This window comes from Trachurus trachurus, assembly GCF_905171665.1.
Source record: "Trachurus trachurus genome assembly, chromosome: 24".
Lineage (NCBI taxonomy): Eukaryota > Metazoa > Chordata > Actinopteri > Carangiformes > Carangidae > Trachurus > Trachurus trachurus.
In genome coordinates, this window is record NC_139910.1 from 5,788,954 (window position 1) to 5,816,833 (window position 27,880).

Genomic DNA, 27,880 nt, shown 5'->3' on the forward strand with positions numbered 1-27,880 from the left:
AGACCAATACTGACCAGTAAAGACCAGTAGTCTACAGACCAGTATAGAACAGTGTAGTCCAGTATATACCAGTACAGACCAGTATAGACCAATACTGACCAGTAAAGACCAGTAGACAAGTATAGACCAGTCCAGACCAGTATAGGCCAGTAGACCAGTAAAGACCAATACTGACCAGTAAAGACCAGTAGTCTACAGACCAGTATAGAACAGTGTAGTCCAGTATATACCAGTACAGACCAGTATAGACCAATACTGACCAGTAAAGACCAGTAGACCAGTATAGACCAGTCCAGACCAGTACAGGTCAGTAGACCAATACGGACCAGTAAAGACCAGTACAGACTACTATGGACCAGTATAGAACAGCATAGTCCAGTGAAGACCAGTACAGACCAGTAGACCAGTATAGACTAATAATACCAACCAGTAAAGACCAGTAGACCAGTACAGACTAGTGTGGACCAGTATAGAACGGCATAGTCCATATACCAGTACAGACCAGTATAGACCAGTACGGACTAGTGTGGACCAGTATAGAACAGCATAGTCCAGTATAGACCAATACCGACCAGTAAAGACCAGTAGACCAGTAGGCTATTCTGGTGCAGACTAGTATAGACCAGTATAGAACAGCATAGTCCAGGTCTTTCCCTGCCCCTTGTTGCGCAACAGTAACCTGTAGGACCTGTTCTCCGGTTCTGCAGATACACCCTACTTCTCTCTGTCGGCGCATGCAGTGGGTCAGTTGCAGTAAATCACTCTGTTTCAAAGGAGGTTAAATCGAAAGCAACTGGACTTAGTTATTTGTCTAAGAAGACGTTTCACCTCTCATCCAAGAGGCTTCATCAGTTCATGTAGCAGCTGACCAGGCTGGGACTGGTCCAACTATCTGGTGTGGAGACTCACTATTTAACCTCTTGTGTGGGCGTTAAATAAGAGGTTAAATAGTGAGTCTCCACACCAGATAGTTGGACCAGTCCCAGCCTGGTCAGCTGCGTACATGAACTGATGAAGCCTCTTGGATGAGAGGTGAAACGTCTTCTTAGACAAATAACTAAGTCCAGTTGCTTTCGATTTAACCTCCTTTGAAATACTATGACCTGGGCAAATGAGAATATGCACCGGCCTAAATCACTCTGTCTTTCCGAGGAAAGATAAAACGATATATTTATCAAAAATGGACACATCTTTTTTCCAAATGTAAAATTCAGTGAAAAAAAAAAAAAAAACTGGCAGTCTATTGGACAGAGAGAAGGCAATGTTATTAACAACATTAAGGACTCCACATCATCAGCTGTTGGAGCTGCTGCCGACCCCTGTCAGACTGTACACGTCTCTCAAAACACAAACCTCCAGACTCCGAGACAGTTTCTATTAACAAGCAAACAAACAAAAGCCCTAAAGACAGTTGCTATTGTACAATACTATGATTCTGTAATAATCACTGAAACATCAGCTATTCATCTCATTCTGTTGTAAATAAAAACTCACAGATTTCTCTGGTTTGAGTCTCACCTGCTGAGTCAAGCAGAATCTGATCATCCTCCTTCACCAGTCCGTGTGTGTGATGAATGTGAACTATGAATGTCAACACAAACTCATACCATGGGGCAGGGACTTTACTGGTTCCTGGTAACTCCTCCTCTGATGGCCAGAGATTTCCTAAGAACTGATGAACTAATAAGATACATGTAGTGCTCACACTATTTTAATGTTTAAACTGTAATAGTAGCCTTGAGGCTCAAAGATCAAATTGCTTGACAGCCAAAGGAGGACGTTTGACATAGACTCATAAAACTCAGTTTGATTAGGGTTTTGAATTTAGAGCAGCAGCATGGATTAATGCAATGGTCTAATCTCAACACAGTCCAGTGTGTAGTCACCACCATCAGTGCATTAGAAGAATAAACGTCTTATAACATCTGACCTGGTACTTTAGATGAATTCACACCCGTTGGGCCCAAAAGAAAATCTTCAGCTCCAGTGTGTTGGTCCAGGTCACCACCAGGTGGCAGCATCATCATGTATCATCACCAGGAGCAGAACGCCTGAGTGGGTCAGCTTCAGAAGAGAGGGAAATGATCAGCTCTGTTTTTCTCTTTTTCCTTTTTTCTCCCCTTTTCCTTTTCTTCTCTTTTTTTAATTACTTTTTTGTTTTTCTTTTTCTTCCCGTTTCCTTTTCTTCTCATCCCCCCTTTTTCTCTTTTCCTTTTCCCCCTTTCTCTTTTTTCTAACCTTATTGTTTTCTCTCTCTTTTTTTACTTCTCTTTATTTATTTATTTGTTTGTTTGTTTATTTCAGGCACATCAATTAGATCATCATCATCACACTTCATCTTAGTTCAAATAATACACATGGCCGAAAGGGAAAGAGGGAGAAGCAAAAGCTTATCTAGTCCCGCCCCCATTACCCACAGAATACATTATCTTCATAATCTTTTTTTTCCTTTTTTTTTTCTTATGACATTTTGACATAACATGTTACAACAGTAGGTAGTAATACAGAGTTGCAGTCAAAACAGATTACGTGTGTGTCTGCACGTGTCCATATTTGTCCCACATGAGTGAACAACAGTCTCGTCTTGTAACCTGGCATGTCACAAAGTCACAAAGTGACTTACTTTTCACATTTGTCCCTTTTTTCTCTGCATACATCTTTCCATTTTCTATTTGTTTCCTTCCCTTTTCCTCTTTTCTTTTTTCTTGTTTTTCCCTTTTTTCTTTCCCCCTCTTTTTTTTTTTTTTTTTTTTTAGCTTTACCTGGAGCCCAAAGAAAAATCACCAACAAAACAATCAAATGTAAATTAAGAGAATTTAGAGGTACAAGATAATGTTGTTGATTTAAGTCTCCCAATAATTAACAACTGCCTCCTGCATGAATCTGTCTCCTGTGAGACGTGTTTACCTCAGTTTAATTGTTGTGTGAAATAATCGTATCAATTTTTTGTTTCAGATTAACTATCACCTATCGTCTCGTTGTGTGAATATTGTTAAAAATCATACAATTCCTCATCATATATATAATGTGTGGATTAGTAGTGTCACAAGTTTCAAAATAAAAGTCAGTCAAGTGAAAAGTCAAGTTTTAAAGGGACAACGAGGAGTTTTGGAAAAGCGAAGCGTTTTCACACTACATTTATGAGCCTCCGCGCGCACCGTAAAATTATTTTGACCGGCGCAAGACGGACTCATGTTTTCATTCATCAAGAATTAAAGTCAGAGGTTCAAAGAGGTTCAGTTACCGTCGTAGTTCCGACCATAAACGGCGATTCAGCTGCGTTATTCTCATGACTCGTTGCGAAACCGAAAGTAAAAAACGCTGGTCGGCTCGACCAGCATCTCCGCCACCACTAATAATAACAAAATAACGATAGAGACAGAACGATATCGAAAATGGGCCCATTAACAAGTGTGGGTAGCGGAGATTCATCCACATTAACGTGAGACTTTTTTATAACCGAATAGAAACTCCTCGTTGTCCCTTTAAAGGACACATACTGTACTATGAAACCATGAGGTGCAACATTTTTTTCAGCTTGTGGTGGAAATTTGTAGTGATTAGTATTCTCCTTGTAATAAGTAGTAGCGTAGTCTTTAAAGCAGTTGTAGTCAAACCTTGTAGTAATCCTGTTAACTCCATCAGTGGAGACATTTGTGTACTGACTGACTACAATAATAAACCTGGGGGCAGAGGAAGGACACTAGGACTAATCTAGGTTGTAAATTCCTATAGGTAAAACAACAACTGGGGTAGACATTTGTTGTGTAATACATCTGTTAAATTGTTTTATTGCCTGGGAAAGCTAGAAGTGTTTGTTGTAATGAAGTAACCAGAGCCATAAAGTGGGGTATAAAGAAGGGAGTGCAATCTCTGTTCTGGGGGCACTACTGTACTCTGAACTGCTATCTGCTGTGTAGTTCTGCGTTCTGTTCCCTTCTCTATAGAGAATAAACTTGGGAGCATGCTACCTCTCCTGTCTTGTTCTTTGACTCTCCACCTGCAGAACCAAACATTTCCACGACAAGCTGATCAAAACTGATTGATTATGGAATTATTTATTGTTTATAAAAACACAAATTCAAACAACAAACCCAGGAAAAACAAAAAATTTTCAGGGCACAGGGTCAAACAGATCCAATACTATCCCTTTGTTGTCGTTAAAGGGACATTGTGTAACTTCTCCTGTTTTCTATTCACGAAAATCGATTATTTCGTTCAAAAGTCTTTCAGTTTTTCATTAATCAGTAATCCCCCCCATCAACAAACTGAAGTGTTCCTTTCAGCTCTGAATCAGCCGTTCATATCATTCATATCTCCATGGAGCTCGGTGCTGGCTGCCATGTGGTGTCTCCATGTTTTTACGTTCAGTGGCAGCGCGACGGTAGGAAACCACGGAAACTCAGCGGAGACACCGGAGCTGTCGGCTCAGGTGGAGGTGGCGTCTGTGAAAAGTCACCGCGGTAACGCAGTGAGGAGGAATGGAGCGTTACACTGATGCTGCATTCACCTGCAGTCGGGCAGACAGCCGTCGCTAACAAACCAGATTTTAGTCATTTTAGTCACAGAAGTCCAGAGGAAGCCGGTAAAACGTGGGTCAGGTAAACAATACGACATCGCCATGACAACATATTGTCACGTGTATTGTTTGCCTCGTGTTGATGGACCACTTGTTTACATAGAGGCTTGTTTATGCCGTTACGTGCAGCGTCCGCCTGCCGTCTGCCCAATTTCTCGTGAATGCAGCATGAAAAATGATTGAGTTGCTTGCGATATACAACCACGACGCTAGATGGGAGGAATTCCTACACAATGTACCTTTAAGTATTGATTGGCTGGCTTTGCGTTTTACTAGTGTATTTTTTTCATGTGTCCCGTGTTATTTTGCTTTCTATAATATATAACCACCATCAGCAGCATAGAAGTGGTCAGATTTGGCTTCACACCGCTGGTTCCTGGTCCGTGGTCCTGCTGCCTGCATCGTGGAGCTGATCCAGCCCAGCTCAGATCCAGAGCGGCGCGCTGCCATCGCCAACGAGACTGATCTCCTCCTCCTCCTGCTTTTATTTATTTATTTGTTTGGTTTTTGTTGTTTCCCACTCTGTGATGACGATGCCAGACTCTGGAGGACCTGGCACCGAGCTCAGTCTCCTCCCGCTGGTGTGTGTGTGTGTGTGTGTGTGTGTTTGCATGCTGTACCATCAAAACACACACACACACACATTTATATATACTGTATAAACACACACACACAGAACATGCAGATTTGTGGCGGCGACAGATGAGTCACGGACTGGAACATCGATTCAGGCAAAGGCCAGAGGAAGGAGGTCATCCAAAATCCTGCCCGGCAACACGACACGACACAACAGCAGCAGAGAGATTCATTTAATCATAAACTTCACTCAGTCTGAGATTAAAAAACGTAATAGTGTAAATCATAATGATGTTGTGACTCCTCCTCAACTCAGACCTGCTGTTCTCCACCTGTCCACCATGTGGCACCATGAACAGTAAGTTTGTGAACGTGCACGGTATGTACCAGACTTATTTGTGTTTGTTTGACTGGTCTCGTCCGACCGGTTCATCTTCATGACTCATGTTTAGTTCCTGATAACTACGGTGGCCAGGAGGGAATTTCATTTGCAAACGTGACATGAAGTCGACTGTTTCTTTGGCACGTTTACTGTGTTTTATTTTGAAATTTCCGAAGACCCAAAAACCATCTCAGTGTAGTTTTCCATCTCCTCTCAGGAGCTCTGGGTCAGTCAGCCAATCAGAAGAGAGAAGGATCTGAGCCTCTCCTCTGATTGGCTGACTGTTTTCTGAGTGATACCAATAAAAAACAGAGCAGATTTCAGAATAAAACACTCAGAGGAACCAAATCCTGCAAGTTCTTGGATGGATGGAAGGTGGGTCCAGGTGGTGAGGGGGCGGGGCTTTGTTGTGACATCACAAAGTGACAGGAAGTCCTGACGGCTGGTTTTAAGGCTCAGTTTCTGAATACAGGCTGTGTACATTTCTCTGTGGACTGAGGCTTTGATACTTTCACAGTATTAATATAGAACCTAGAGCTGCTTTATAATCACACTACACATGGACATCTACCTTTATACTGTATGGAGCTTTAACACAAACATCTACCTTTATACTGTATGGAGCTTTAATACAAACATCTACCTTTATACTGTATGGAGCTTTAATACAAACATCTACCTTTATACTGTATGGAGCTTTAATACAAACATCTACCTTTATACTGTATGGAGCTTTAATACAAACATCTACCTTTATACTGTATGGAGCTTTAACACAAACATCTACCTTTATTTTGAAGGAGCTTTAATACAAACATCTACATGCCTTTATACCGTATGGAGCTTTAATATAAACATCTACCTTTATACTGTATGGAGCTTTAATACAAACATCTACCTTTATACTGTATGGAGCTTTAACACAAACATCTACCTTTATACTGTATGGAGCTTTAACACAAACATCTACCTTTATACTGTATGGAGCTTTAATATAAACATTTACCTTTATTTTGAAGGAGCTTTAATACAAACATCTACATGCCTTTATACTGTATGGAGCTTTACCTTTATATTATATGATAAAACTGCCATTATCTGGTTGGTAAATTAATGTGGCCAAGAGTTTCTTTTATACATTCTTAAAAGTCAAAAACATTATATAAGATGTAAGAAAAAACACTCTTCTCTTTACCCAGAATTTTTTTCTTTTATTCCTTTATAACGTTTTACAAAGCAAAATGCATCAGCGTTACAGTGAAATAACTCCTCATAAATAATCAGCATTTATGAAGAAACCTGAGCAGAGAGACATTATTTTCACCTGCGTTTGAAAAAACCCAACAACTGATAAACAACAAGTGATTTACTCTGATATAAAATGATATGTAGACTATGATACACTGTCTGTCACTGAAGTGCCATACTAAAATAAAAAAGTAAGTGCTGGGACTGTGGGTGAGTTCAGTTTACAACGATTTCAAATTGCATCACATCTGCAAATGATGTGACGTGTTGCATCACGTTTAAAATACACGTATATTTTCAGGCACTGTTACAGTAAACCAATAGAGACGGAGGCTTTAACCTGCAGGTTTCAGAACAAACTGAGCTAAAAACATCATGTTTCTTGTGGGAAATGTGGAGAAATGTTGGTGTTGACATCCACAGGTGTGAGACTGTTTGACATTAATGCATCATTAAGAGCTACGAAATAAAACAATCTATTTAAAACCCAAAGACCCGCGTATCTTTAAAAAGTTTAGAAATAACATGATTTGCATCCTCACTCGCTGGCTGGCTCGACAGATTTAGCGTTACAGGCTCGCTGCTTTGTCGTCGTTTAAGTCTTGTTCTTGATTCCTATTGGACAGGAGACTCCGGTTCCCCGCAGGCCACAGTACCCATCCGGGTTCTTGCTCAGGTACTGCTGGTGATAATCCTCGGCGTAATAGAACGTCTTCGCTTCGGTTATTTCAGTGGTGATGGGGCCGTATCCTTCCTCCGTCAGGACCTGGAAGACAAGCGGTTTTTTTTTTTTTATGGATTTACACAGATTTAAAGGGATAATTCAACATTTTGGCAAATTGGCCCATTGCCATAATCCCCTATAGTCATAGCAGTAGGTTTGTTATCTTTAATTGTCGGTGCAAGCTATTTTAGAGCGGCGGAGCAGAGCCGCGAGCTGCTTGAGACAGAGTTGTTTTAGAGGTAAATTCATGCAAAACCACTGATGTGCGTTGCCTTCAGGGACAGTTTTTCAGCAAGCAGACTCTGTATTTACCTCGAAAACTGCACCGTTTTGTAATGTTCCTTTATTATCTCGTAGCGTGGTGAATGTGCAGGTCACAACTTGTCCACCAGAGCGTTTTGGAGTTGTTGGATTGTGTATTTGATGAGCTTGATGAGGGAAACCAAGAAATCCCATTAGCCTCCGTAGCGTAGCTCTGAGCAGCTCGCGGCTCTGCTCCGCCGTTCTAAAAATAGCTTGCACTGACAATTAAAGGTAACAAACCTACTGCTATACAGGGATTATGGCAATGGGCCAATTTGCCAAAATGTTGAACTATCCCTTTAACCACCAAGAGGACAGGTCTGATTTTTTTAAAAAACACACGGGGGTAAAAGGTGTTTGTTTGTGTTTCGTATCATTTTTTTAAACCAACTTCAGTGGACTCATCTGCATAGAGAAAAGAAGAAATGGAAATAATGTGTTTATGTGAATCACGTGTGTCGCTACAAGCAGGTGGCACACACACACACACACACACACACGGTAGAATCAGTTGGTGATGACACCTTCTCCTCCTTGTGATAAAAATTACTCGACCAGATGGCGTGTGGGTAAATTAAAAGACAGACACACAGCGAGTACGACAACACACACACACAAACACACATGCTCATGAAACTTTCATCCCTGGTGAAAGTGTGTTAACGTGATTTTTCCTCCTTACAAGCAGCTCAGCTTCTGATTCCATCGTGCCGCAGCGGCTCGTTCTTTGTTTCTACATGTTTGACTTTTTTATGTGTGAAGCTGCTGTTTGTCGTCCTGATACAACAAATACTAATATTATATTATAATATATATTCTCTCTCTGCACTGAGACCGACACAAACCAACCACTTGGACGCTAAGTATTGATCTCTAGTTGTGTAAATTGCAAATACTAATTGAGGTTTTTTTGTATTTATGGATGCAGGATAACTATTGGTACAGATTTTTTGCAGAGCCAATTATAATCAGCCAACGTTGCCTTGATTTCGCCAATTTTCAGCCCCTTTGCCCCCTGAGTTGATTTGAAACTATAATAAATGTTGATTTGTGAAGAGTCGTTACTGTTTTTGTTGTGATTACAACAGTAGTGATTATATTGAGTTATATTATTTGGATAAGTCAGAGGTAGAGCTGTAATGTTAAATTCATCTTGACTCACTACATCTTACAGTAGCCTTTCTTAACCTCAGGTGTGGATATAAACTATTAAAAATGTTATTGGTTGTCAGTATTGGTGGAAAAATACAGGTATCATGCACCTCTATTTGATATCCCTGTTAAATAATTGTTGACAAAACACAAATGTGTTAGAGAGTGAAGCTGTGTCAGATTTAAAGGGATATTTCACCCAATATTGATAATTCACCAATTTTCTACTCACCATCATACCAAGGAAGGGTTTGGAGAACTTTCAGAGTCATCAAAACGCTTTAGGAGTTCCAGGGGGGGTCCGGCTGGCGACGGGTTTTCATATAATGGCGTGGATAGAGTTCACTTTTGAATCGTCCAAAACACACACTATGAAACATCCAGATACCTCCATACTGCTCGTCTGTACTGACCCAAGTGTCCTGAAGAGATTTGCTGCGAGATGTTCGTTCATCGTTCTAAACCATTGGATGTTTGATGTAAACACAGAAGAACATCTTGCTGCAAATCTTACTTTTGGGTAAAGAGAAAGGTGTTTTTTCTTACATCTTATATAATGTTTTTGATTCAAAAGTGAACTCTATCTGCCGCCATTATATGAAAATCCGTTGCCAGTCGGACCCCCCCTGGAACTCCTAAAGAGTTTGGCATGACGGTGAGTAGACAATTGGTGAATTATTGATTTTGGGTGAACTATCCCTTTAGCATGACTAAAACCATTAATGACAGAAGCCTAAATGATCATGAATGATCTATACTTCCTGTTTTTACAACTGACATCTTAAGGACAGATGACCTCCAAGATCTTATCTCTGCCACATCTCAGAGAGAACAAAACAGAGAAATGCAAAAAAAAAAAAAAAAAAAAGCAATAAAAAATGTTAACAAAGATGAAATTACGACTAATAAACTAATTAATTGTTAGTTAGAGCAGTGATGTGGCTGTTGTCTCGTATGTTGTATTGTCATGTCCTTATATTTTCACGGTGTTGTCAGGCTGTTAATGCAAAACTAACAGACAATAAAGTTTTATCTCATCTGTCCAGTTTTCTACATCGTGCTAATCTTTACTTTCTTCAGTGTGGAGTTAAAGCACCGCGGTATAAAACAGTCGTTGTCATGTTGTCGACTGGTCTGAGGCTGAAGTTGTGTTTTCGTTCCTCCGGATCGAACTCCCTCAGGAAACACTTTAAAAAAGTTCAGTGTTTATTTTTAGCACCAAAACAAAAAAAAAAACAATCAGACCTGAAGGGGGCTGCTGGGTAATTTCACACATTGCTGCCTCTAATAGTTAGCGAGAGGTGATTGTTAGAAAACCATTATAGCCTCGCTGACGTCAGCTCACAGGAAGTCGTTAGAGAATCAAACCCGGAGGCTGCGAGAGGTTTTTATAGAAACACGAGATCTTTGTGTTTGTTTCCTGTCGTTTGATTCGTCGACCGCTCTAAAAAGATTTCCCTCCACGGTTTAATGTGAGTCAGTGATGACGCAGCAGCAGCAGCAGCAGCAGCTCGTCTTTTCTGCTGCGGCTGCACTTTGTTCAAGGCGGACTTCTACGTACGGACATCAGGTTTATTTATACGGATTCTTTCAAGGACAAAGAGAAACGTTTAACAAGTTAAAATAACTTCAAACTGAACAAAAATAGAAGGAGTAAAACTAAAGAAGAAAGAAAGAGTAGAACTAAGCACATAAATAAAAAGCTCCTTGATTTAAAACCATTCATTGTTGTTGGATCATAGGAATAAAAGACTGAACAGAAAACAAACTGGTCCCTGAACGCCTCACAGGTCCAGAAACTCTTCGACCATTTAAAAAACAAGAGCACACACAAACGAAGCCTCTCTCTATCTGGACTCTGAATAACCCCGGATAAATGTCCTCATGTGACACCGTACACGTACACGCAGCGCTGCAGTGTTGTTGTTCTGCTTCCATGAGCGTGAACTCAGACGTGACTGCGGGTCAGAACAGAGAAAACAAGAGAAGCTGAAACTCGCCCCGAACCAAACAGACCGGTTGATCCGACTCTTTATCACACGATGATTTCACACCTGAGACAGAAAAACATATAAACACACAGAGAGAGAGAAAGAGAAACAGTCACAGAGAAGTTTGAACTAAAACTATAGAGCCGCCTGCTCACGACTGGATCACTCTGCCAACAGACACGAGTTAGACCTCTGATTGATATCCAGAAGTGTTTTACAGAACATTATGACGTCACACTGACTTATAACTGGGACAATGTCTCCTGTCGTCGTCACAGCGCCCCCTGCTGCTCTGCTGCCGTTATCTCTCTATGACTATGACTGGTTGGTGAGAGCCCAGAGAAACAACAGTTCCCTGTCAGTGAGTGGAGCTCAGCTAACGACTTGTATTTACAGTGTTGTGAATGAGAATTACACGACTCCAGGACAGCAGGGGGAGCCAGAGAGCAAATAAAAAACACTATTTTTTACATAGCACGGCTTTTAAAGGTTCTATTTTAATTAAAGTTAATTTTTAAAGGGGAACTGTGCAAGTCTTTGGCGAAGCTCCGTCTACATTTTTGGACCAACATGCTATGAAATAATCATGTAACGTGAATGTGCAGGTCACAACTTGTCCACCAGAGCGTTTTGGAGTTGTTGGATTGTGTATTTGATGAGTTTGATGAGGGAAACCAAGAAATCCCATTAGCCTCCATAGCGTAGCTCTGAGCAGCTCACGGCTCTGCTCCGCCATTCTAAAAAATAGCTTGCACCGACAATTAAAGGTAATGAACCTACTGCTATGACTATAGGGATTATGGCAATGGGCCAATTTGCCAAAATGTTGAACTATCCCTTTAAAGTAATTCAAAAATATTTGCTTCATGTATCTTAATGTTGCATAATTATGCATGATTATCTCATAGCGTGGTGAATGTGCAGGTCACAACTTGTCCAGCAGAGCGTTTTGGAGTTGTTGGATTGTGTATTTGATGAGTTTGGATCTAAAAAAAAACAACATGCACCAATAATTAAAGGTATAATGAACCTACTGCTATGACTATACGGATTACGGTGAGAGGAGGATTTGCCAAAAATGTTGAACTATCCCTTTAAGACACAGACATAAACCACGATTATAGACTTGAACATGAGCACTGATGACTGACTGACTGACTTCAGTCCAGCTCCACCTGTGAGGCCCAAAATGGCTGCAGCCTCTATTGTCCTGGTCTAATGGCATCCTACCATCCTACACCTCCACCTCCTCCCTCCCTCCCTCCCTCCCTCCCCCCCCCTGTTCAGTTTGTTTGGCCCCGCTCCCTCCGCTGTGCGAGCTGCTGCTGCTGCTATAAATGCATAATTCACATCCATTAATTTGCATGTCAGAGAAGTAGATTGCTCATTTGGAATGCAAATACCTTGACTGCTCTGGTAAAGCAGGCGAACGTGAACAACACTGATAAGCACCCACGAGACTCAGAGAGAGGAGAGAGAGAGAGGAAGAGAGAGGGATGATGGGAAGGCAGGAGAGAGGGAATTCAGAGCTGGAGAGAAAGAAAGAGAAAGAGAAAGAAGAGACGAGAAAAGAAAAGAAAGAGAGAAGCAGCTGTTTGGTGTTTAGGAGACGATACATGAACGTTCATGAAAAGAGAAAGAAAGAGACAGAGAGAGATGCCAGAACAATGAGCACACACACCACAGAGCGAGCACACATTATTACATAAAGCATACACACACACACTCTCACACACACACACACACACACACACACACACACACACACTATTACCACTTCCACCTGCCATTTTAGACGCAGTGCACACCCTAATGATGGGTAGGAGGCAGGAGAAGAAAAGGGAGGAGGCTCCTTTCATGCTGCAGACAAACCAACCGCCGGCCGCCTGCAAGGTAATTATCTGCAGTGCTGTTGTACCTAACACACACACACACACACACACACACCAAATTCCCCAATCACTGTGTGTGTGTGTGTGTGTGTGTGTGAACAATACAATCAAGCCGGGCGGCGAAGCGAACATAGTCGATACCCTGACACCAAATTAACCACAACACCTCCTCCTCCTCCTCCTTCTTCTTTCTCTCTTCGCCTGAACTTTCCCTCCTTCCTCCACCTGTGATTCACTTTCTTTCTTTTTCTAACCTTCCCTCTCTCTCTCTCTTCTTCATCTACATTTTTTTTTATGATTGCATGTGTAAACAAAGAAGAGTTCTTGCACACACATAGCCAACTTGCAGAATTGATCGCGACGTTTCGGTACTAGACCTTTTTCAAGCAAATGTTTACTGCCCAACACAGGAAGCCATCTTAAATACTGTAGGAGTGGCTGTGTGACACAAACCAATCACTTTCCCACACGTCTGAGTGTGAGTGAGGAATTCAAATATTAAATATCGACAATATCAAAATACAATCAATAGAAACAGCATCAATATAGAACGAATCTCCTTGTTGTTTACAACTACTTCGGGTAGAAAACCAGGATGAGAACAACAGTGACGGACGAGAGTTTCGCTAGGCCTATATCTCATTTTTCATGTTCCATACCGCCGTTTAGACTAAACTGATGTTTGTAAAGTTTATAAAACCAATGACTGGACAAACATTAGGCTACTATTTATGTGTGCACATTTTTGTAATTAGTCATGGTTATCAGAGATTAGCTGGGCTAACGGTTAGCTACCTGTTTAACTTTAATAACTCAGTGACTCAATAAACGGCCCATGAAAAAATATTTTCTCCAGCGGGTATCTTAGTTACAACATGACTGAGCTAACTGGAGTAGGTTCATGTCGTGTCCCACAACGGGAGGGTTTTAACAGCTGACATCCTGGTGTTAGCTTAGCTACCGCTGTTAGCTTAGCTACCGCCGTTAGCTGTCCCTGTCAGCTGAGCCACTGATGCTTTCTAGACACTGTTTCCCCCAAACTGAACAAATACAACACATAGCAACACAAAACACACACACACAGAAATGTTAATGTTTCTTCAATCATTTCAGATTTGTCTAAACGGTAATAGGGCGTGAACAATATGATATATATAGCTAAACTCTCGTTCATTATTACTGTTCCCATTCAAATTACGTGCTGGTTTTCTACCCGGAAGTCGTTGTAAACAACAAGGAGATTCGGTCTATGCAAAGTGCAATGAATACGTGCAATAAATACTAAGCTGTCGTGACTGGATACATTAGGTCCTAATGGAAGGTAATAATGGCTAATGATCACAGTCAGAAACAATAAATATGATACCTAAATATAGGAAAATAGAAGAAAGAGGAACTTGCAATATAAAGTGTGCAAGGATACAGTAAAGATCTGAAACAGTCTGAATCTATCATGCAGAATCTACCTGCATACAGTATGTAAATGAGCACATACGGCATAGATTAATAAGCCTGGTGATGTGAACATGAACATACGTGGCAGAATGTTTGCATGTGTGAAAATTTGGCTGGAAAAGAGAGAGAGAAAGAGGAAGAGTGTGGATATTAATAAGTATTCAGGAAGTGTCTCTGTGGGCGTGTCCTGGGAAAATCCTCTGTGCTGTGATGAATTTTACATTTCCCAGTGTGTTGGGAAAAAAGAAGAAGGAGAAGGATGAGGAGGAGGAGGAAGACGAGTGGGCAGCAGAGTGAGAACAGCGAAGACAAAGAAAATAAAAACCTAACAACGATTAAAAAAAATGAAAAATAAACGGCTTCATCGACTCCGCCCCAAAGATTATTTTGGTGTTCGTACAACTCATTAATATTTTAACGATGAGACGGAACGAGCAAAGTCAGCGAGCGGAGGTGAAGATGAATTATTGAAATGTTCTCGTCGTTTCTTTTCCGTCCTGTTTGTGTCGAAGCTTCAGATCCAGAGACGCTGAGAGAAGATCTACAGTTAAAGACGTGAAAAATGAGTCAAAACATAATGAGAACAGTCACTGTGTGTGTGTGTTTGTTTGTCGGAGTGTGTGTGTGTGTGTGTGTGTTTTGCAACTAAAGCGATTTTTGTGGAGGACAGATTTAAGGCCCAGATGGTTTGGCATGGAGTGTGTTTGCTATAGGCCAACTTCTCTCTCTCTATCTCTCTCTCTCTCTCACACACACACACACACACACACACACACACACACACACACACACACACACACACACACACACACACACACACACACACACACACACACACACACACACACACACACACACACACACAGATGGGAGAGGGAGGGGGAGGCAATCTGGTGAGAAAGAGAAAAAAAAAAAAAAACGAGAGAGGAAACAAAACCAGGAGAGATTTTGGACGCGTTGAGTTCGATTCGATGAAAAATCTCTGTCGTTTAAAGGCAGATTAGAAACTGTGGAGCACCTGTCCATCTACGGCCAGTATGGACACACACACACAGACACACACACACACACACACACTACACTGCATTAAACACAATATAAATCAACTAATGTAGCTTCTATCAGCAGCAGCAGCAGGATGATCCTCCATCAAACACATGATGCACAAATCCTCCTCAACTGCAGTAATAATGTAAAGACACACGCATATTTATTCATTTAGTGAATATTATGTTATCTTACTGTCAGTTTAAAGCGGTAGTTCAACATTTTGGCAAAATTGGCCCATTGCCATAATCCCTATAGTCATAGCAGTAGGTTCGTTACCTTTAATTGTCGGTGCAAGCTGTTTTTAGAACGGCGGAGCAGAGCCGTGAGCTGCTCAGAGCTACGCTACGGAGGCTAATGGGATTTCTTGGTTTCCCTCATCAAACTCATCAAATACACAATCCAACAACTCCACAACGCTCTGGTGGACAAGTTGTGACCTGCACATTCACCACGCTATGAGATAATAACAGAACGTTACGAGACAGAGTTGTTTTAGAGGTAAATTCATGCAAAACCGCTGATGCGCGTTGCCGTCAGAGGCAGTTTTTCATCAACGGTCTCTGCATTTCCCTCTAAAAAAACTCTGTCTGGTAACGTTCTGTTATTATATCATTGCGTGGTGAATGTGCAGGTCACAACTTGTCCACCAGAGCGTTGTGGAGTTGTTGGATTGTGTATTTGATGAGTTTGATGAGGGAAACCAAGAAATCCCATTAGCCTCCGTAGCGTAGCTCTGAGCAGCTCACGGCTCTGCTCCGCCGTTCTAAAAATAGCTTGCACCGACAATTAAAGGTAACAAACCTACTGCTATGACTATAGGGATTATGGCAATGGGCCAATTTTCCAAAATGCTGAACTATCCCTTTAAACTAAAATGATACTCTTGGTTTCATTACAGCTAATAAAACTTAAAGTGTGTGTTGCTGCTCCAAACACACACACAGATATAACATGATGCTTCCTCTGAAGAGCAGGAACTGTTTAAATTTGTTTGTTTATTATACATTTTTTTATCAATTAATTCAGACCAAAAGTTACAAAAGGAAACTTTCAACACATTTCATCCAGTCTGACTGTCTGTGAGGAGAATTTATTTTCCTGGGACTGAAAATGTTTCATTTCCTGCTGCTGCTGCTGACAGAACCTGCTCATTAAGAAATCCTCCGGTTCGTTATAACGATGTGTTGTGATTGGATGACGAAAAGAACGCTCGTTAGTAGAGAGACGGGTCAGTCTGGACTGTGGCGGCGTGCACCTGACGACTGAAGACGACGGTCACATAATAACTTCCTGTCTTCAAAACAGGAAGTTCCTGTTTCTGGATTTATTTGTTTTTTGCACGTGAGAAACACAAGATTTAAAACGAAAGGATGAAAATGTGAAGAAGTGGAAAGAAATAAAAACCAGGACCAGACGACAGAAGAGTAGAAAAGAAAAGAAAAGAAAAGAGTAGAATAAAACAGAATAGAAAACAGTAACCTCTTCCTCAGCAGTTTCCATGGCAACAAGCCCTGTTGGTGGGATGGTGGTGCAGAAGTCTCAGCAGGAGACAGTTCAAGAGAGGGAGTGTGTGAACGTGCTCTGTGTGTGTGTGTGTGTGTGTGTGTATGTGTTCACTTCAGGAAAGCATATGTGTGTGTGTACAGTATACAGTGAGTGTTACATGTACACACACACACACACACACACACACACACACACACACACACACACAGATCATTATATCTCTGCATCCATCTGCGTCTGAGAGCTTCTGATACAGACTGAGGGGGCAGAGGAGGATGCTGGGAAACTGAGTCAGAGAGACTGATCAATAGATAGATAGATAGATAGATAGATAGATAGATAGATAGATAGATAGATAGATAGATAGATAGATAGATAGATAGATAGATAGATAGATAGATAGATAGATAGATAGATAGATAGATAGATCTGTACCTTCTGGTATTGATCCTTGGAGGCCATCGCTTCCTGCAGGTGTGGCTCAGTGTAGGTGTAGATGGCGGAGCGGTAGGTCGTCCCCGTATCGTTCCCCTGACGCATCCCTGCACACACACACGCACACACACACACACACACACACGTACAGATACAAAGTGAGTTTCTGGATTGGAGGACTCCAGCCGACTCCGTCCTGGCACAGAGAAAACGGCATCATCTGACAACAACAGCTGACAGCAGCTCCAAAAATATGACTCGTCTGTCTCCGCAGAACTGAGCGCCATTTATTTATTTATCTTTTACTGCCATCAGATTGTCTCATCATGAGTCTTATTTTGTGTTTTCATTGTGTTTATGTTTCATGATTTTACGCCACGAAAAGATTCTACAGTAGGCTACACATCCATCTTCCCGGCACTTCCTGTTGTTAGCATGTAACATGTAACATCCATAGCTTTTAAAATAAAGGTGTCCAGGCGGCCATCTTTGTTTTGATTACAAAAAAACAAGCAAAACTTAAAGGGGTTAGCTACAAGTTTAATTCCAGTATGTGTCGAACTCACGCTCGCCCGCTCTCGCTCCAACCTTCAATTGTACTGGTTGCCAGGTAACGCCTATAGGGAGCGGCTAGTAGCTAAAGCTAAGCTAATGCTAACAGTATTTAACGAGCAGCCGCTCCAGTGTTGACAGCGGACTGGAAACACATCTGAATCATTTCACACTAACTCACCTGCAGTCGAACCTGACAAACCTGCAGCATCATCACGCCTGCACCGGAAACGTTACAGCACCGGCTGACCGTTAGCTAGCATTAGCATTAGCATTAGCACGATGCCATTTCCTCTACAGAGTAATCACGATCTGGCCCCCGAGCTCCACCTCACGCTATCAACGTACTAATGCTGTTGGCGCAGAGATCATCTCATGCCGACGTTGCCAACGTAACCAGATGTAAATATTTATATATTTTGGACCCGTCAAAATTTATAAAACAATTATATACTATAAAAAAAAAATCTGTAAAATTAAAACTTTTATTCTGCACCACTCTAGATGTTCTATGGATGTATTATTTTTGAAAAATGAATCGTTTCGATGAAAAAGTTGTAGCTATATCCTTTAGGAAGGTTAAAGAAAACTTGCGATGTCGCCTCTTTTGACTGACAGCTCCACTCCCCCTAGCTAGAGCATAATCACAGCCTATGTGATTTCAAAATTGTGTCCTATCAAATAGCGATTTAATCAATCGTTCAGCCCCAAAAAAATCTTAAAAATCATTTCACCCATGGAGTAGTTCTCACCCTCTATGTGACTCAAATACAGATACAAACTGGAGCTGACACCAGCTGCTGAGAAGACTAAGCTAAAGAAAAGTCGCTAACAAGTCGTCGTTAGGACTCAACCTGACGCTCGGTGAAGCTCAAGCTGCGGCGACGCTGTTAAAAGTTGAGCCAAGTCAGAAACATTTGGAGTTGAGTCTGTAATTATTTGCATAAAATCCGGTGAAAACTTTCCTGCGGTGCCGCCTTCAAGTCAAACTTCATATGTTTTGGTTGTTTTTTTTCCCCCCAGAACAACATTTCCTTTCACTTCTTTTCTCTCCATCCAACAAGTTTGTTTTTTCTGGTGTGTAATGAGCGCCGCAGCTTCACCGCCTGCGAAGCACCAGACCGTTTATCTCGTTCTCCTAAAGACTTCCCTCAAGGGCGTCGTAACAAACATATGAGACGAGCTAAAATGTCCATGATTTATTGTGCTGCAGCAAAAAAAGAAATTTGGTGAAGCTGCCAGTTGTTCTGTTGTTCCTGCTCAGCTTAATGAAATGTGGATTACCATATAAACCATTAGAGTTACTGGTGCTGGTGGAAAAACAGATAAATACTGTATATTTACAGTTTTACCTCGCACAAGACACATTTTCATGGTGTTTATCCATAAAAAAACTTCACTTTCATTATGAAAAGAGGCTTCACCTTGAGTCGGGTCGTGATTTTCCCAGAAGACTTTGAGCAGGTCGGAGAAACTCAGCTGATCTGGATGGAAGACGACTCTCACCACCTCAGTGTGACCCGTCATCCCTGCAAGATACAACACACAGGATGTGAGTTTATTTGTTTACATCATCAGGTAGAGATAAAGGAAGGAGGATAATATGATAATAAAACATCTGAGTGGGGAGAATATGAAGAAATCTGTTGTTATCTCGTCAATGTGTACCGGTGTACAATATTGTTCTGATAAAGCTCTTTAATTAGAAATTTAATTCAAAACATGAAACTTTCATATATTATACCTTCATTCCTCCTCCTTTTTGACTGATCTTTGGAAAAATTGTAATATTTTGAGATACTGGAGTTTTAATATCCATGAGCTGTAAACTGTACTGACTGAAATTAAAACTCATAATGAATCTAGAATATGAAAATGTCATCTAATTAAATGAGCTGCACCTGTTCTCATTGGTGTAGACTGAGCAACAATTCACACAGGCTGGTGTTGTCCTGAATCAAACACCACCAACATCCGACTACTGTTATCTGCTCACTTAAAGGGATAGTTCAACATTTTGGCAAATTGGCCCATTGCCATAATCCCTATAGTCATAGCAGTAGGTTTGTTACCTTTAATTGTCGGTGCAAGCTATTTTTAGAACGGCGGAGCAGAGCCGTGAGCTGCTCAGAGCTACGCTACGGAGGCTCATGGGATTTCTTGGTTTCCTTCATCAAACTCATCAAATACACAATCCAACAACTCCACAACGCTCTGGTGGACAAGTTGTGACCTGCACATTCACCACGCTATGAGATAATAACAGAACGTTACCAGACAGAGTTGTTGTAGAGGTAAATGTAGAGACTGTTTGATGAAAAACTGTCCCTGAAGCCAATGTTTTGATGAATTTACCTTTAATCCACCCAAGCGTTTTGGAGTTGTTGGATTGTGTATTTGATGAGTTTGATGAGGGAAACCAAGAAATCCCATGAGCCTCTGTAGTGTAGCTCTGAGCAGCTCGCGGCTCTGCTCCGCCGTTCTAAAAATAGCTTGCACCGACAATTAAAGGTAACAAACCTACTGCTATGACTATAGGGATTATGGCAATGGGCCAATTTGCCAAAATGTTGAACTATCCCTTTAACTTGTTGATTGTTTTACGATCAATTTCTTGAACCATCAGTGTTTTTATTAATGTGAAGGCACATATGATCTCAGAAAGTCATAAATGTGAGTATGGACGTTCACAAACCGACCGACTCTAGAGGCTTTAACTTTTCTATTTTAGGACGACCGAGTCCTCAAACTGCCTCTAATGGACCGAAGCTGCAGCGGGTAAACAAGTGGACCTTCAGTCGAGTTGTTGTTAGAGTTGTTGTTTCCACGGTGAGCAAACGAACCGAGTTGAACTTTTCAACCAACATGGAGGAAAAAAAAAAAAGAGAAAGTCTTGGAAGTGCTCTGAATAATTGAAGCTGAACTCAAACTGCTGATGAAGACCAACGTGATGCGACTGAAAGCCTCAGGTAACTTCAGACTCATCAGGGCGATTCAAGGTCAAGAAGTTCAATGTATTTTATATCTTACGAGTATTTCTGAATCCACTTAAACCACAAACATCCCAAACAAACACACACACACAGGTTTTGTCCTTCACTTTATTCAAGAGCTAATTTTAACGCCAGCAGACGGACAGACAGCAGCTGGTGTCGGTAATGAGTACGACCCATTACGCTGCTCCTCTTCTTCCCCCTCCTCCTCCTCTTCTGCTTCTTCTTCCACTCTTATCTCTCTCTCTCTCTCTCTCTCTCTCTCTCTCTCTCTCTCTCTCTCTGTCTTATTACTTTTTTAATATCAGGAGTTATGGATTCCTACGGTGGATATTGGCGAACAGAGACAAAGCAGCGGTCGATATTAAATTAATGCCTCGGCAGCAGCAGCAGGCCCGTCTCGCAGGAATAAATTCATCTTGGACAGGATGAGAAATAAAGTGGTGGTTGGAACCAGAATAGAAAATAAAAGCTGCCGAGAGCTTCTGTCCACTCCGCAGTACAGTTAACGGTGAGATGACGAGACGATCCCACGCTCTCGTTAAGTCATTACCGTCACACGAACGAACAGACGAACGATCGTTATCTACTGAGAATCTGTTGTTTAATCATGAGCTGATAAAGTTGGAAAGAAATCTGAAAGTTTAATAATAATAAATGTTTATAAAGTACAGGTGATACTCTGAAGTTCAGCCACTTGGTAGCAGCAAAAACAACACTGACAATTTATCATGTTAGCAAACTTTATCACTCATTTAGAGACTCGGCCATGTTGAGGAAGGTGAATGTGACAGCTCAGGTTATTAGATCATTATTAATATACAGTTTTACAACTCCACAACGCTCTGGTGGACAAGTTGTGACCTGCACATTCACCACGCTATGAGATAATAACACAACGTCACCAGACAGAGTTGTTTTAGAGGTAAATTCATGCAAAACCGCTGATGCACGTTGCCTTCAGGGACAGTTTTTCGTCAAGCAGTCTCTGTATTTCCCTCTAAAACAACTCTGTGTGGTAACGTTGTGTTATTATCTCATAGCGTGGTGAATGTGCAGGTCACAACTTGTCCACCAGAGCGTTGTGGAGTTGTTGGATTGTGTATTTGACGAGTTTGATGAGGGAAACCAAGAAATCCCATGAGCCTCAATAGCGTAGCTCTGAGCAGCTCACGGCTCTGCTCCGCCGTTCTAAAAATAGCTTGCACCGACAATTAAAGGGAACGAACCTACTGCTAAGACTATAGGGATTATAGCAATGGGCCAATTTGCCAAAATGTTGTACTATTCCTTTAATACATTTCTTAATATAAAAATACTGATTATAAAGGCTGTAATGGAAGTGAAAAAAATGTCAAATTTAAATGTTGTCCAAGAACAAACGGCCATAAAATAACTTTTAAAATACACTGTGGTTATGGAGTGAACACAGGAAGTTTCTGATGTCGACCTTCAGTATGTTGTTGTTGCTCATGTGTTTTATTAAATCTTTAATTTTTCCTTTAACCAACACACCAGACTTCCTGTAAACGGAAAACTCCTCTCTTCAGACAACAACCTATGCAACATAAAACACGAACTGTAAATGTCATTTAATGGATCTGTTTGAGAGTTTAATACACATTTATATCAGATTTATATGATTATTAAAGATGTAGGAAAGTGTTTAACACTTATGTGTGTGTTTTTTGTACAGCTGACATGTCCTGTTGTTGTTTTTTATCCACTAATGGTGAAAACAAACATAAACTCCAGGAAAATATAATGATGAACACACAGCGGTGGAGTCACAGAGAGCAACGCAGCAAACTGCAGAAATAATGAAGAGGGTTTTTTTTTTTTTTTTAAACCTGGTGAAACAGGTAAAAAAAAAAAAAAACACACACATGCAAATGTATTAACCTCATTTTGAACCCGAGTGTAGATATTTAACCAGCGATGAATATTCAGTCGGTTTGGCCGTGTGGTGAAGATGTGAAGGTGTGAGCAGCTCTTCTTCTTCTCCTCTGCGCTAATTAAAAACCACACATGCAGCAGTTCAGACCAGGTTCACATCATCATCACAACACCGACAACAACGAGCTGTGGTGAGAAAAACCTTTGTGGTGGAAACACAAAAGAGTCGTTTTTTTTTTAATCTGTGTGTTGGTTTGATGAAGTCGAAACAGTGGCGACAAAATAAAGAAAGGAAGGAAACGTAGAATATGGAAACGACGGAGTAATGTGGATTAAAATACATTTGACAAGATATTAATGATCCACATGTGTCTGAAATAAACATGTACAGTTAACAGATTATTATTAGTATACATAATAACGTATGTACAGTATAACATGTTTTTTTTTAACACTGATTAACCCACGTTCTGTTACTTTGACCTTCGACGGTTTGAATCAGTTATAGGAAATAAATCGTCTCTGTTCACAGTTTATTATTATATTATTATATTATTATTATTCATATTTCATAAATAGAGCAAATTTGTCCATTATTAAGCCCTATAACAATCCTTTTAAAGTACATTTTGAGGCAAAAATAATATTTAATCAACTAAAAGATCTATTTCTTCCTCTTTTTCTCATTATTATCATTCAGGGCTGTTGATCGATTAGAATAATTAACTAAGTTATCACAGGATTTGCGGTGAGAAATTGTGATTAATTGCTTTTCTCTTCTTACGTAAGATAAAATTACAGAGTATAATCAACACAAATCAGGTGTGTCAAATCAGGTCTATCTATCTATCTATCTATCTATCTATCTATCTATCTATCTATCTATCTATCTATCTATCTATCTATCTATCTATCTATCTATCTATCCATCCATCCATCCATCCATCCATCCATCCATCCATCCATCCATCCATCCATCCATCCATCCATCCATCCATCCATCCATCCATCCATCCATCCATCCATCCATCCATCCATCCATCCATCCATCCATCCATCCATCCATCCATCCATCCATCCATCCATCCATCCATCCATCCATCCATCCATCCATCCATCCATCCATCCATCCATCCATCCATCCATCCATCCATCCATCCATCCATCCATCCATCCATCCATCCATCCATCCATCCATCCATCGTGCCTCAGTATGAATCATTCAGTCTCTCTGTTATTTCCCCTGACACTCGTATTCGTATTTTTATGAAGCAGATTTTGTAAAAACTAAATTTCTCCTCAACATTTCCAGTTTTTCTTTTTTTCTCTCTCTCTCTCTTCTTTACAACACCCATCCATTTCCTGTTTTGTTTTTTACTGTCGTTGTTTTCCATCTGTTGTGTTTTTGTTTTATCTGAGATTGTTGTTTCCAGTAAAACTGTAAAACTCCACCAGCTGCCTGCAGAAGTCGTTTCCAATCAATCAACCAATCAATCAATCAATCAACTGAACTTTTCAGGCAGTTTGACAGGTTTTGTAGTTGTGTTGTTGTTTGTGTGCGAACGCGGCGCAGAGAGACAGGTGGAGATGCAGGTGGAACGACGGATTCATTACCAGCTGGTGCAGGAATCACTGGGAGGTCTGGACACGCATCACACACACACACACACACACACACACACACACACACACACACACACACGGGCTCGGAGTGGTCAGGCATCACTAGCAGCCTAATCCAGGTCTGCTATAATCGGACCTGAGGGAAAATGATTCACTCTGTTTCTGAGAGTCCAGTTCCTTCCACCATCTGCCGACCTCACTGCAGGTGCAGGCGTGTGTGTGTGTGTGTGTGTGTGTGTGTGTGTGTGTGTTATCTACCTGTGAAAGGTGTGTGTGTGTGTGTGTGTGTCAGAGTCCTGCATGGGTCCAATTTTGGAAACCGTAGGTTTTTAAGCCCGTGTCCCGACCCGTCACCCGTGATTATTTACGAATCCACCAGTCAATTTTCAGTTTCCCGTTGCCTGTGAGATCGCCGTCATCGGGGTATAGCCGTACTCTTTCGCGTCTATTTCCAGAACGGAAAATGAGAGTGACGTAATTCTTTTTTTAAATTAAAGGGATAGTTCACTCAAAATTCAAATTGCACTCATTATCTACTCACCCTCATGTGGACTAAGGGCTGGGAGAAGTTTCAGAGTCCTCCGTGGCTTCTCTGAGTTACAGGGGGTCTCGGTGTAGCAGTGCATGTCCATATAACGGTTGCAAATGGATACCAACTGTCTTCGTAACAAAAAGACACACCAAAAAACATCCAAATACCTCCATGCTGCAAACCAGGAAGAGGAGCTTCCGCTACAAACAAGCTTGAAATATAGACTTATTAAATTTTTTTCGGAACAATTTCCCATTTCAGGGCTTCAATACAAGACGGACATTACAGACGAGCAGCATGGAGGTATTTGGATGTTTTTTGGTGTGTCTTTTTGTTACGAAGACAGTTGGTATCCATTTGCAACCGTTATATGGACATGCACTGCTACGCCGAGACCCCCTGTAACTCAGAGAAGCCACGGAGGACTCTGAAACTTCTCCCAGCCCTTATTAGTCGACATGAGGGTGAGTAGATAATGAGTGCAATTTGAATTTTGGGTGAACTATCCCTTTAAAGCAGCACACTTCAGCCTTTACATTGATCGCATCGGTGTGTTTGTAGCTTACCCGCAAGCCGAGCAGTCAGGCCGGTTAAATCGGGTGTCCAATATCCGATCCGTGTGCCGTGTGTCACATGACAGGCTAAAATCCAACGGGAAAGCTGTGAGTGGTCACATGAGCGGCCAAAGATCGTTTATTTACATCAAGATGGTTGCTCTGTTGTTGCCGTGTATGATGCTGTCAGAAAATCTCCCGAATCATATAAAAAAAAAAAAAAGATTTGCTGTGCTGGTTCGTGCAGCTGCGCCTGAGTTTCTCTCTGTAGGTCTACACACATACACCCGCGTTCATTTGAGTTCCACCCGTGAATTTACACAAGACAGTTTATTCACCCGTTAAACACTGTTTTTGCAGGGTACCCGTCGGATACCCGCAGTGTGTGTTATCTACCTGTCCATGTGTGTGTGTGTGTGTGTTGTACCTGTGCAGGTCTCCTTGTAGGTGGGGTTGGGTGTGTATCCTCCGGAGTATCCCACCTGGGTGGAGTAAACTCCCTTCGTTGTCCACAACTTCCTCTCTGCTCCCCAGAAACAGCCCATACCTGCAGGACAACAAAGACTTCAGCTCCTCAGTAGTTTAAAAACGAAAACACACACACACAGACACACACAGACACACACAGACACACACACAGACACACACCAGGCTTCAGTCAGGTGGAAGTGACAGATAAACGCTGTAAAATAAAAAATAAAAAGAGTTGCAGCAGCTTTGAAGCGAGACGAGACGTCAGGTTTTTTACCACTGAGGGTTAAATTAGCTACGATGCTACAACGACTTCACAACGACTTCCTCATCCTCTTCCTCCTTGAGCTGCTTCAGGCCGTTGTTGATGTTGTTGTTGTGATTTAAAGGTATTTGACTCAATCCTGACAGTGACAGTGTGAACAGAATAAACAGAGCGAGACCTGAATCACAGTCTTAATTTAGCCCAAATCTAAATTTAGCTAAAAAAAAACAAAAGTCAAGTCACATTAACAGCGTCTAGATCTTCTGTGTTTGTGTGTGTGTGTGTTTGGAGCTGCAACACACACAGTTTTATCACCTATTATGAAACAAAGAGTTTAACTTAATTCAGATTTTATCTGGCTCACAGGAAGATAAAATATAAGATTTACCAAATGAACATTATATAAGGATGAAACCCAGTAATGAGATGTATCTACTCCTCTTTACAGATGAAATTCTAATGTCTGATATATATAATATTAATAAAATAGTAAATAATAACCTACATGTACAACACGTCTATGATACGATTTCACTCACCAAACATGACCATCGCTGTGCCGTCGGGGAACGGAGGAATCGTCTTGTTGCCGTTCACAACGTGTTTGGCTGCAGGAGAAAGAGACAAAGAGAAGAAGGTGATGAGAAAAAAAAACAATAAAATGATACCTGGGTGTGTCTGTAAAAGTGTAATCTATAATCTATAATCCATATATGATGTCAGTTTTTACTCATTTAAACCTTTTAAAACACAAATCTGGAAATTAATTCTTATATTTTTTCTCATATCGTCTTTTTTTAGTTGGTTAAACTCAGTTTCCCTGAAGGACAGTGAACTCATCAGGATGTAAAGGTTTCCACTTTATTGATCAACAGTGATTTATACATGTTTCACAGCTCGGACACAGGCATAGAAATGATTTCCAAACAGCTGATGAACCACATTAACCAATAAAACTGAGAGTGAAGTGAAGCCTTGGTTTTTAACTGTTAGTTAAGTACTGAAGCAAAGCATTATGGGATATCTTGGGACTGCCCGGGAAAAGATGGTTGATGGCCGCCTGGTTTTTCAGACAGCCGAGTATCTTTGAACTGTGACACGGTTTAAGTTGAATTAATGTATATTTAGTTTAAACTGCTGTAAGAAAAGCCGGTCACAGAAGCTATTGTTGTAGCGTTACCGCGTTCTTGTCTGCCTCTCGAAATCACCATGACCACGAGGGATGGCGTGCACCTTATCTGCACAATAAGTAACGCGCACATTACGTACGAGATGAACAAAGCTGTACGATCAACCATCTTGCTGTTGTTCGTAAATGCCGGTTGGCAACTGGCTAATAGGTCAACCGGAAAAGGCGCCGAATGAACCCGCTGAAACGACGCATAACGCCACCTGGTGTTGAGGAGGAGGACACGTTCCCTCAGTTATTAGATTTCTTCAGTTGCATGTAAACTGGGACAAGGACAGAAGTCTGTTTAGACGCCACAATCGAATTTTGAGCACAGCTGGATCAAGCTGCATGTAAACGAGTGTAATAACAACATAATCATGCTTGTGTTTAACGACCATCGTCCTGCAGACATGAGACTGAGATCCAGAAGCTGAAATGTGTCTTGTTTCATTCCCCTCACACGCTTCTACAAAATTAATTCACTCTCCAACTTTATACATATTAAAGTAGACGGTTGAAGGTTTCAAGGG

The 27,880-nt window shown here is 41.1% G+C and overlaps 1 protein-coding gene across 1 annotated transcript in view; it reads right to left on the reverse strand.

The window, feature by feature from the left end:
• Positions 1 to 6,732: 6,732 nt before the first annotated feature.
• Positions 6,733 to 27,880, reverse strand: part of msraa (methionine sulfoxide reductase Aa) — a 42,343-nt gene continuing 21,195 nt past the window's right edge. Inside the window, exons 2-6 of the mRNA XM_084001267.1 lie at positions 26,719 to 26,787; positions 25,871 to 25,990; positions 19,270 to 19,374; positions 17,294 to 17,400; positions 6,733 to 7,551 (exon numbers count right to left, since the gene is read on the reverse strand). Coding sequence (XP_083857393.1) covers positions 7,381 to 7,551; positions 17,294 to 17,400; positions 19,270 to 19,374; positions 25,871 to 25,990; positions 26,719 to 26,787 — 572 coding nt within the window. The 3' untranslated portion in view covers positions 6,733 to 7,380. The remainder of the gene's footprint in view (positions 7,552 to 17,293; positions 17,401 to 19,269; positions 19,375 to 25,870; positions 25,991 to 26,718; positions 26,788 to 27,880) is intronic.